Source organism: Saccostrea echinata, unplaced genomic scaffold (genome assembly GCF_033153115.1).
Source record: "Saccostrea echinata isolate AGI-Se365-2 ecotype Australia unplaced genomic scaffold, CSIRO_AGI_Sech_v1 ptg000012l, whole genome shotgun sequence".
NCBI lineage: Eukaryota > Metazoa > Mollusca > Bivalvia > Ostreida > Ostreidae > Saccostrea > Saccostrea echinata.
The window spans coordinates 2,396,986-2,408,426 of record NW_026889761.1 but is presented as its reverse complement, the minus strand read 5'-3'; the positions used below and the strand labels follow the sequence as shown (position 1 = coordinate 2,408,426).

Here is an 11,441-nt window from a genome sequence, read left to right as displayed (position 1 = left end):
ATCATATTTCTTTTGAAATTCAGATTCAAAATAATTCTGTCAATTCAGAACTTTTTGTATATCGAAACAGAAAAATAGATACAGTAAAACATATTTATAGCGAACACACTTATAATGAAGCTTACAGCACAGTGGTTTTCATTCCTCATGGCTTTAAAACATATTACAAATTATATATATAACAAAGTAAAATCATGTGTCCCTGGCACTTCGTTACATGCATGCTTTACTGTATGTTTAAACATTTATTTTTCATTTTGATTCTTGGACATTTTTGACCACAAAAGAATCAATGAGTAATATTTAATACTCTGATATGAACTTTAAGGAGTTCCATATGGTATAATATTTTTAATATATTATTCAAATATTATTTACAATTAGTTCTGTAGTAAATATAATAGTTAATATTATATAAAAAATATTGCATGTAGTTGAGTGGAACATAAAAAATTTTCACCCAAGAAAACCATTGTCAACTGAGGCGAGGGGTGAAAATTTTCAATGTTATCTTCTATATTATACTGAATATTTTACACAAATACAAAGAAAGGTGAAGCACACGCACATAGATTCCGCACAGTCACTATATTTTTTTAATATCACCCGTCATCAAGCAATTGACTGTTTCTATGTTCTAACGTGCTGAAGGGGGTGGTTTCATCATTCAGAGGGTAACATTTTTAACGAATGTAACTCTTCAGAGTCCCATATGTGGAATTTCTGTATTTCCACATTTGGATAAAATTAGTCTTTCCATTCACCATTATAATGATGGAAAATTTGATTGACATTGAATAAAAGGAATGATTTCAGAGGTTGACCTGTTCAACTAGTACATATGTTCACAGTCAATAAAGCATGTATCAGTCCCAGCTAGACTTTCTAGGATCCCAGATAACTACAGTGTAAGTATCTCCTTCAGATTCAGCTGGCTGAGTCTAGAATTAAATCTGTCTGGGTTGATGAGTTCCAGATTTTTGTAAAATTCAGAAATACTGTTTCCTATATCTGAGTCCTCAAGTCAGAAATGTCCAGGTTAAATGAAGAATGTTCCTCTCAGTTTGGACAACGGAGAAAATTAACTTCTCCATCCTGTTCATACTGGAAAATGGGGGAAACTAAAAAAATAGAGTGGAGAATAACAAGTAGAAATTAATCACAAAATTCTGAAATGTGCTTAAATTAAAACAAAATATCAACTGAAAAATAGAAACGTATTTTAAAACATTTTTATGTACCAAATCTCTACAAATATACATGAAAAAACTAATTAAAGATGTTTTATGGAGAGCTTCTCTCAACTCTACCTTTTACCAATATTGTTGATATTGAACAGCTTTCGATTGATCAAATCTTTGTCACAATCATTAATCTAATAAAATTCTACAGATAAAATTTCTATTGTAGGGGACATAAAATTCTATGGACAAAATTCTATTGTAGCGGACATAAAATTCTATTGAAGAAGACACAAAATTCTAACGATAAAAATTCTATTGTAGGGGACACAAAATTCTAATGATAAAAATTCTATTGTAGTGGACACAAAATATTCTATGGACACAAAATTCTATTGTAGGGGACACAAAATTCTATTCTATGGGTAACAAATTCTATTGTATGGGACACAAATTTCTATTGTGAACCTCTTTTCATGGAGCTATCTAGCATCTATTACTCAAAAATCATGTGACTCAATGTTAAATATATCTTATTTTACTGATATTGGTCTCCATAACAATTTAGCTTATAGATATAGATGAAGAACTTCTCCTTTCAAAGTTAAATAAAAGTAAAGCAATAGACTAAACTGCCGCATGAAGCTTTTAATTATAGGTTTACTGTTCATTTTCTGATAATGACTTAAGTTTCTAGTGATTAATTTAAATATGTTACAAAGATGCCTTACTTCGGATATCAGTTGCTGATTCTGTTGTAAGCACTGAGTTAGGAATGACTGACCTATATTCCTGCTCAGCCTCTCAGGTTGATATAACACCTGACTTATTATTATTATGCCTTACTTTGGAAACCAGTCCCTGATTCTGTTGTAAGTACAGAGTTAGGAATGACTGACCTATATTCCTGCTCAGCCTCTCGGGTTGATATAACACCTGACTTATTATTATCATGCCTTACTTTGGAGATCAGTCCCTGATTCTGTTGTATGTACTGAGTTAGGAATGACCGAGCTATATTCCTGCTCAACCTCTCATTTCTGGTTGATATAACACCTCCCTGCAGTACAACCTTCCAATTCTGTCTATGAATATTAATGAGCATTGTTAGTAAATATTCAACACAACATTACTGATATAATTGTTTGAACAATGAGTAAAAAGTCACAGTGACTGCAGAATTATACTTATGAGCCATTTTTCCAAGAGATTTTATTCTATCAAGAAATTAAAACATTGGACAAACAAAGAATATAGTTAAAAACTGAGCCCCCCCCCCATCCACCCCTCCCTCATCCAACCCCTACACATCTATACTGCCATCATTTCAAAAGATCAAACAAAGAATGATTTCCTGGTATTTCTCCATTGTTACAAGTAAGTACTTACAACTCGGTCCAATCCATGGCCAGAATCCTTGTTATCATAAGTAAGTTCCACGACAGACCTTCCACTGTACAGGCCAGCTTTCTGTAGAGACAAATAAACTCATCTCAAACCTTTACCTAATTTCAGAAGCCAATGTTGAGAATGAAAGATATTCATACAGATTTCTGTAATGTGTTTTCCTTAATGAACAGTGTGAGGAAATAGTGATGTTATCATAACATGTACATCAAAGATCTCTAGACACCAGACCTGTGTAGATTGTTTGCTTGTATACCACACCTGTGTAGATTGTTTGTTTGTATACCACACCTGTGTAGATTGTTTATTTGTATACCACACCTGTGTAGGTTGTTTGTTTGTATACCACACCTGTGTAGATTGTTTATTTGTATACCACACCTGTGTAGATTGTTTATTTGTATACCACACCTGTGTAGGTTGTTTATTTGTATACCACACCTGTGTAGGTTGTTTGTTTGTATACCACACCTGTGTAGGTTGTTTGTTTGTATACCACACCTGTGTAGATTGTTTGTTTGTATGACACACCTGTGTAGATTGTTTATTTGTATACCACACCTGTGTAGGTTGTTTGTTTGTATGACACACCTGTGTAGATTGTTTATTTGTATACCACACCTGTGTAGATTGTTTGTTTGTATGACACACCTGTGTCGATTGTTTGTTTGTATGACACACCTGTGTAGATTGTTTGTTTGTATACCACACCTGTGTAGGTTGTTTGTTTGTATGACACACCTGTGTAGGTTGTTTGTTTGTATACCACACCTGTGTAGGTTGTTTGTTTGTATACCACACCTGTGTAGGTTGTTTGTTTGTATGACACACCTGTGTAGGTTGTTTGTTTGTATACCACACCTGTGTAGGTTGTTTGTTTGTATACCACACCTGTGTAGATTGTTTGTTTGTATGACACACCTGTGTAGATTGTTTATTTGTATACCACACCTGTGTAGGTTGTTTGTTTGTATACCACATCTGTGTAGGTTGTTTGTTTGTATACCACACCTGTGTAGATTGTTTGTTTGTATGACACACCTGTGTAGATTGTTTATTTGTATACCACACCTGTGTAGATTGTTTGTTTTATGACACACCTGTGTCGATTGTTTGTTTGTATACCACACCTGTGTAGATTGTTTGTTTGTATACCACACCTGTGTAGATTGTTTGTTTGTATACCCAGCTGTGTAGATTGTTTATTTGTATACCACACCTGTGTAGATTGTTTATTTGTATACCACACCTGTGTAGATTGTTTATTTGTATACCACACCTGTGTAGATTGTTTGTTTGTATACCACACCTGTGTAGATTGTTTGTTTGTATACCACACCTGTGTAGATTGTTTATTTGTATACCACACCTGTGTAGGTTGTTTGTTTGTATACCACACCTGTGTAGGTTGTTTGTTTGTATACCACACCTGTGTAGATTGTTTGTTTGTATACCACACCTGTGTAGGTTGTTTGTTTGTATACCACACCTGTGAAGATTGTTTGTTTGTATACCACACCTGTGTAGATTGTTTATTTGTATACCACACCTGTGTAGGTTGTTTATTTGTATACCACACCTGTAGGTTGTTTGTTTGTATACCACACCTGTGTAGATTGTTTGTTTGTATGACACACCTGTGTAGATTGTTTGTTTGTATGACACACCTGTGTAGATTGTTTGTTTGTATGACACACCTGTGTAGGTTGTTTGTTTGTATACCACACCTGTGTAGGTTGTTTGTTTGTATGACACACCTGTGTAGGTTGTTTGTTTGTATACCACACCTGTGTAGGTTGTTTGTTTGTATACCACACCTGTGTAGGTTGTTTGTTTGTATGACACACCTGTGTAGGTTGTTTGTTTGTATACCACACCTGTGTAGGTTGTTTGTTTGTATGACACACCTGTGTAGGTTGTTTGTTTGTATGACACACCTGTGTAGGTTGTTTATTTGTATATCACACCTGTGTAGATTGTTTATTTGTATACCACACCTGTGTAGGTTGTTTGTTTGTATACCACACCTGTGTAGGTTGTTTGTTTGTATGACACACCTGTGTAGATTGTTTATTTGTATACCACACCTGTGTAGGTTGTTTGTTTGTATGACACACCTGTGTAGGTTGTTTATTTGTATACCACACCTGTGTAGGTTGTTTGTTTGTATGATGTCCTGTTTCCTCTCTGTATAACTAACATCAAGAGATTTAGCAGCATCCATCAGCACATCTAAGATAGAAATGATTATATATGTAACCAATAGTATAGGTACTGTGACAGTAAGTTAGTAGCACGTATAAAAATGAAAATATTCGCCTAATCTTAGTCTCTGTTTTTAAAGTAATTGAATATACTTAATTAAGAAACATTGTAAGGTACATGTACTTACTAATCTAATTCTATAATTTGAAAAAAAAAAATAAATAAATAAACTTCATCCACTTGCATCCATGTAAACAATTATTTGTCCTAGTTAGTTACCATAATCCACTGCGAGGGCATCATTGGGGTTGTCAGGGAGGGTGAATCCATACTCCACCAGCAGGTGGCTGTTGTCATGACTACCATAAGAAATAAACACCTGACTACACTTCCTGTAGCTATTGTGAGTTATGATCTCGTAACATCCTGTCTTCTCATTGAAGCCAGCATCTACCTAATAATTACAAAGGGGTTTATATGACCAACAGAATGAATCGATTTCATTCATTACAAATGAAAAATTTTAAAAATTGGGCAGCTAAATAATTACTTAATACATTTTGAATTTCATATTTTTTTTTCAATGAAGTGTAACAGGAAGTAAGAAAATCCAAAGGATCAGACAAAAGATTGAGATCCAGGTCCCCTGACCTCTACACAGGTGCTTTATCTAGACAGGTGCTTTATCTACACAGGTGCTTTATCTACACAGGTGATTTATCTAGACAGGTGCTTTATCTACACAGGTGATTTATCTAGACAGGTGCTTTATCTACACAGGTGCTATACCATTCGATCTTTTTAATTTGCCACTAACAAATGAACCCATGCAATGGCCACATTAGAAAAGAAATGTAAAATACTTTTTACATGGTATAGAATCAATAAAATATCAGTAAATAATTATATTGGTTAACCCCTCAGTGCTGTATTTGGGTTGGCAGTTTATCATTACACAACCAAGCCACAAAAGAGTTAAAATATTGTTAACAATATAAGTTCTATACCAAATCATCATGGTGAAACTATAGGATGTTGAAATTTAACTGCAATTAGGTTGTACTTCACATGCCAATCTGGTGGTATTCAGTTGAGTTACCTGTGCTTCTACGGAGTGGTTCAGTAGATCAAGGTACGGTGCCAAAGCCAGGTTATTTCCATCCTCCCTCACAAACTCCGACCTTGCTAACCTGTAAAAGACTGATCGAGAATTCACACAGAACCACGCCCACAAAAAGTCCTCATACAGAATTGTCTCCCCTGAGTGGAAGTCTTTCACCTCAAAGTATGCTTGTTTTATGTCAGAGATTCTGGACTCTGCTGCTTTTCTTAATTTTTGTGGAAACAGAGTTAACTCCCTAGCTGAGAAGTACCCTATGGTTGTGTGAGTCATTGGAAGGGTAGCTATGTATGGATGCCAGTAAGAGTTATCTCCCTTGTTCCTTTCACTCAGGAGAAAAAGGGAAAGAAGTTGTTGGCTGGAAAGCTTCAACTTCTGTCTGAAAATTAAAATTGTCATCAATGTAACTGAATTAGCATATAAAGTACAGTGATATAGAAGAGTGACATATAATCTGCATATCCTCACCAAAAGGTCATTAAGGTCATATGCAATATACATGTACACATACCTTACAATGTACACATACCTTACAATGTACACATACCTTACAATGTACACGTACCTTACAATGTACACATACCTTACAATGTACACATACCTTACAATGTACACATACCTTACAATGTACACATACCTTACAATGTACACATACCTTACAGTGTACACATACCTTACAATGTACACATACCTTACAATGTACACATACCTTACAATGTACACATACCTTACAGTGTACACATACCTTACAATGTACACATACCTTACAGTGTACACATACCTTACAATGTACACATACCTTATAGTGTACACATACCTTACAATGTACATGTACCTTACAATGTACACATACCTTACAATGTACACGTACCTTACAATGTACACATACCTTACAATGTACACATACCTTACAGTGTACACATACCTTACAATGTACACATACCTTACAGTGTACACATACCTTACAATGTACACATACCTTACAGTGTACACATACCTTACAATGTACACGTACCTTACAATGTACACATACCTTACAATGTACACGTACCTTACAATGTACACATACCTTACAATGTACACATACCTTACAGTGTACACATACCTTACAATGTACACGTACCTTACAATGTACACATACCTTACAATGTACACGTACCTTACAATGTACACATACCTTACAGTGTACACATACCTTACAATGTACACGTACCTTACAATGTACACATACCTTACAATGTACACATACCTTACAATGTACACATGCCTTACAATGTACACATACATACATGTACACATACCTTACAATGTACACATACCTTACAATGTACACATACCTTACAATGTACACATACATACATGTACACATACCTTACAATGTACACATACCTTACAATGTACACATACCTTACAATGTACACATACCTTACAATGTACTTTTCCCATATAAATATATGCATAAATATCACTCTTCATGAACTAAAAAGAACGTGTACATGAAATACCATGTGTAATTGTCACTAAATATCTGAGCAATGACTTCACATGCTTCCTTTCAAGTGTCATAATACCTTTTGACTAGTTCACCAATACTTGAAGACAGGACGGTCTCTACAGTGATGAGTAGATGTTGTGGTATGGACACAATGGTGTCCCCAGGATGAAGGGTTTCTCTTGTCATCATACCCCTCCCAGTATCTGTGATAACAATAACAAATGATGTTTTTTAATGAAAGGTTATAATGTAACGTGTAGCATTCACCCATCCAGGTGCAGCTTAACTAATAAATAAATTGCCTGAAACAGAGAGAGACTCTACTATGAAGGGCCATTTTGGTATTTACTACCATCAGATGATATCACTAATTCCAATAGGTGATATCACCTATTCAATTGCTGATATCATCCATTCAAATTGGTGATATCACCTATTCAGCTTTTGAATTGGAGATATCACCTGTTTAAATAGGTCAGAACTCCGTGTGTGATTTACTGGGAAGTTAAAGTTATCGAAAAATCTTGTGAGTCACGTAACAAGACTTACAGACCTTTGAGTACAAGAAGTCCATAAAAACAAAAAAATCTTTTTTGAAAAGTTTGTTCAAGAGTAATAAAATCAATGTCATCAATTTTGAATTGTTGCAAAGGAAGTAAAACTGCTCTTTGAAAGCCTTTTCAAATTTCATCCTTTACTTTGTATTGAAGCTAGATAGTCTTCAGGAAGGGAGCATTCATTATTTAATGTTGTAAGAAATGCAAATAGGTGATATCACCTATCCGAATTGGTGATATCGCCAATTCAAAACGGATAGGTGATATCACTAAATGACAATAACAACCAAAACGGCGCCTAGGATATGGTGGGTAATCGTGTTCAAAAATCCAGACTTGTAAGTTTGTAAATCCAAACTTGTAAGTTTGTAAATCCAAACTTGTAATCATATCAGTTTCATAGTATACATATGTAAGTAGGTAATTCCGACATCCTAGCATGTAGTTCCGAACATAGAACTGTGTTGACTTTGAGTTTATACTATGAATGTGAGTATTTTTGATGTTGTAAACTTTGCTTTCCGGAATTTATATTTCCGCGCTCTGAACAGAGACAATTGACAAGTCTACAAATGTAAAGTCTACACGTTTGTCGAATTTTGATAATGAGAACCTATGGAGGGTCATCAGTGCCACAATTATTTTTTAATGGTCTTATTTACTATTTTATTCTAACTTTTTGTTTTCCAAATTAAATTCTTCATTTTTTATTTCTTATTTTAGTTCTTACTTCTTGAAGGCGCGGATCTAGAAGGGGGTCCGCCCCCCCCCCCCCCCCCTGAAATTTGCAGACTTATTAAATGTTTATACTAAATGAACTAAAAGTGACCTTGGACCCCCCTCGAAAACGCTGATCTGTGTTAAGTTGACGACTAAACACCCCCCCCCCCCAACACACACGCGCGCACGCGTGTGCGCGCACGTGCGAAATAGGTTTTTCATGCTTGGGAAGGAGTTTACCTTTTTTTTTTTTTTTTTTTGCTTGTCAAGAAAAATTTCTGGGTTGGATTTTTTTGGACTGGGATGGACCCCCCCCCCCCTTCTGGATCCGTGCTGTGCTTGTTTATATTTTCCAGTTTTATTTATTTTATATATTTTATTATGGCAATTTTGATTCCTTTCGTATTTTGATTCTATCTTAAAATTTCAATTATGTTTCACTTCACCTAACTTAATACTTAATATTTTTGGTAATAACTATAAGCAAAATCGAAAGTTTGTTTAAGAAAGTAAAACCTGCAGAGTTAAACTAAGAAATCCGAATAAAATTTAAACAAAAGGGGGCGCTAGGGCCTTTTATGTACAGGTAGCTACAGTCTAGCTATGAAACGTAGAAACATTTCCATGGAACATATTTTTTTTCATTTTAAAGACCATATGATACCATTCTTGCGTGTTTTCTCACGTTTTCAGGCCCGTAGGAAGCATTTTCATTGGGTGGGGGTGGGGCAGTGGGCACAAAACAAAATTTCTTGATAAGCCCCCCACCCCCCAATGAAACATTCCTGTTGAGGGGGCACTATGATGAATTAGCCTTATTTCTTTTCTTTTGTATTTACCGACAAAATTATTGAGGGGGCACAATCAGAAATTGCTTTTTTTTATTGGAATAGTATATACTGGCACCCTCACCCCAATTGCTACCTACGGACCTGGTTCGGGGCTTTAAAACTTAGATGAGCTCACTCTTGATCCCAGTCTCTCTTTTCCACATACTATTAATTCCTTTGGTAAATGTGAGACTGTGATCAAAAATGAGCCCGTCTAAGTTTTATGGCCCTGATGCAAGATGTTTCAAATATGATAAATATGACCACCATTTTTGATTGCACGCTTAGGGTACACAAATATCAGGTATCTTTAAGTTGATATTGTCATCACATTATTTTTTTAAAGTAGGACAGAGAAAAAAAATTTTCACTAACAAATCTCAGGTCCAAAGTAGGAGGGATCGAAAGGTTGGGCTCCCAATTTTTTTGCTTGGAGAATAATCTTTTGCAGCTGTTTTAATATGAAAATTAATTTATAGGCTGTATGCCCAACCGCCCCCACCCCCATATTTTGCAGTATCATTAAACTCTGGCAAATTCTTGCGTTGAAAAAAAAGTTACTGAAAAGTTAAAGATATCCTAAACATCGCCTCCCACGAAGGAGGAGTTTGGGCAGTTTATTTATTTTTTTCATCGTCAATTTTTTTGGAGCCCCCCTCACATAAACATTGATACGGATCTTTATCTACTGAGTGGTTGTTGTTTTTTTTTTAATATGATATCATTGCAGTTACATTGGTACTTAATAAACTGGGGCACTGATCACAGTAACCTAGTGGTTGGGCGCTAGCTTCGTAGGCCATTGGAGGGTAAGAGTTCGCTTGTCCTAAGTTCCTAGTGCCCGCCGGCAAAATCTAAGACATTTAACATTTTAACATACGTGTTGGTCAGCCCCCCCCCCCCCCCCCCCCCCCCCCCCCCCGGTTCCTACGGCCATGTTGGTAATGACTATTCCTTCGACATTGAAAGTGTTGAAAGTGAAACTGAATAATTTTTCGGTTGAGACCTTAAAAACCGAAGCCCCTCTAGATCCACGCAAGCCGTGAATAAGCGGGTAATGGTTCATGTCACATCTTCAAATAAAATAAAATTAAGAAGTTAAATAAAACTGGAACATATAAACAAAGAGTTAGTATTAAAATTAAATAACAAATTCAAATGAAAATATTAATATAAAATTGGAAGTTAGAATAAAAAAAGAAATAAAATCTAAATAATTTATTTCAGTTGGAAAACGAAGAAGTTAGAAAAAAAGGGGGAAAATGTGGCACTGATGCCCCTCCATAGTTTCTCATTATCAAAATTCGACAATCATGTAGACTTTACATTTGTAGACTTGTTAATTGTCTTTGTGTTTTATTCAGAGCGCTGAAATATAAATTCCGGAAAACAAAGTTTACAACATCAAAAATACACACATTCATAGTATAAACTCGAAGTCAACACAGTTCTATGTTCGGAACTACATGCTAGGATGTCGGAATTACCTACTTACATATGTATACTATGAAACTGATACGATTACAAGTTTGGATTTACAAACTTACAAGTTTGGATTTACAAACAGCTGACAAACTTACAAGTCTGGATTTTTGAACACGATTACCCTCCATACTAGGAAAGCTAGCTCACTAGCGAGACAGTATAATAAGACTCCTATAAACTGTCCACTACCAGAAAAAAATGTGTAAATAGATACACACTTCAATACCTAAAAAATTCGCTGGATATAATATGCTCCTCCATTTAAAACCATGAGTTTTGGATTCTTTTTTCATCCATTTTGACAAACCGACAATTTCTTCAGAGAAGTCAATAACAGGTTTATTTGTTCGTTTCTTTCTGCGTGTTCTCTTTGTCCTTCCAAGACGCCGCATCGATTTAACTATTTTATCTGAGAGTGACAGCTCATCCACGTGCTTTTGG

At 35.3% G+C, this 11,441-nt stretch overlaps 1 protein-coding gene across 3 annotated transcripts; it reads right to left on the bottom strand.

Moving 5' to 3' along the window:
• Window positions 1–321: 321 nt before the first annotated feature.
• LOC133185789 (SET domain-containing protein 4-like) lies at window positions 322–11,437 on the bottom strand. 3 transcript variants are annotated; one of them, XM_061321082.1, is made up of 8 exons: window positions 11,227–11,436; window positions 7,485–7,611; window positions 5,893–6,292; window positions 5,073–5,247; window positions 4,736–4,820; window positions 2,571–2,651; window positions 2,143–2,266; window positions 322–1,121 (listed from the first exon to the last, which is right to left on the bottom strand). In XM_061321082.1, the coding sequence occupies exons 1-8, from the start codon at window positions 11,390–11,392 to the stop codon at window positions 1,020–1,022; spliced, it is 1,260 nt and encodes a 419-aa protein (XP_061177066.1). In that variant the 5' UTR covers window positions 11,393–11,436; the 3' UTR covers window positions 322–1,019. The 3 variants fall into 3 exon arrangements, 2 of the variants coding, with proteins under 2 accessions (XP_061177066.1, XP_061177065.1); XR_009720949.1 differs by having other exon boundaries at window positions 1,041–1,121; window positions 1,913–2,266; window positions 11,227–11,437; XM_061321081.1 differs by lacking the exon at window positions 322–1,121 and having other exon boundaries at window positions 1,788–2,266; window positions 11,227–11,437.
• Window positions 11,438–11,441: the final 4 nt, after the last annotated feature.

Bases quoted from the DNA above. Each gene is read 5' to 3' on its own strand.
- LOC133185789 (XM_061321081.1), bottom strand. From the start codon at position 11,392: ATGCGGCGTCTTGGAAGGACAAAGAGAACACGCAGAAAGAAACGAACA. The intron at 4,821-5,072 runs GTAACTAACTAG...TTTCTATCTTAG, and splicing joins TGCCCTCGCAGTGGATTATG to ATGTGCTGATGGATGCTGCT. The intron at 2,267-2,570 runs GTAAGTACTTAC...TAATATTCATAG, and splicing joins GCCATGGATTGGACCGAGTT to ACAGAATTGGAAGGTTGTAC.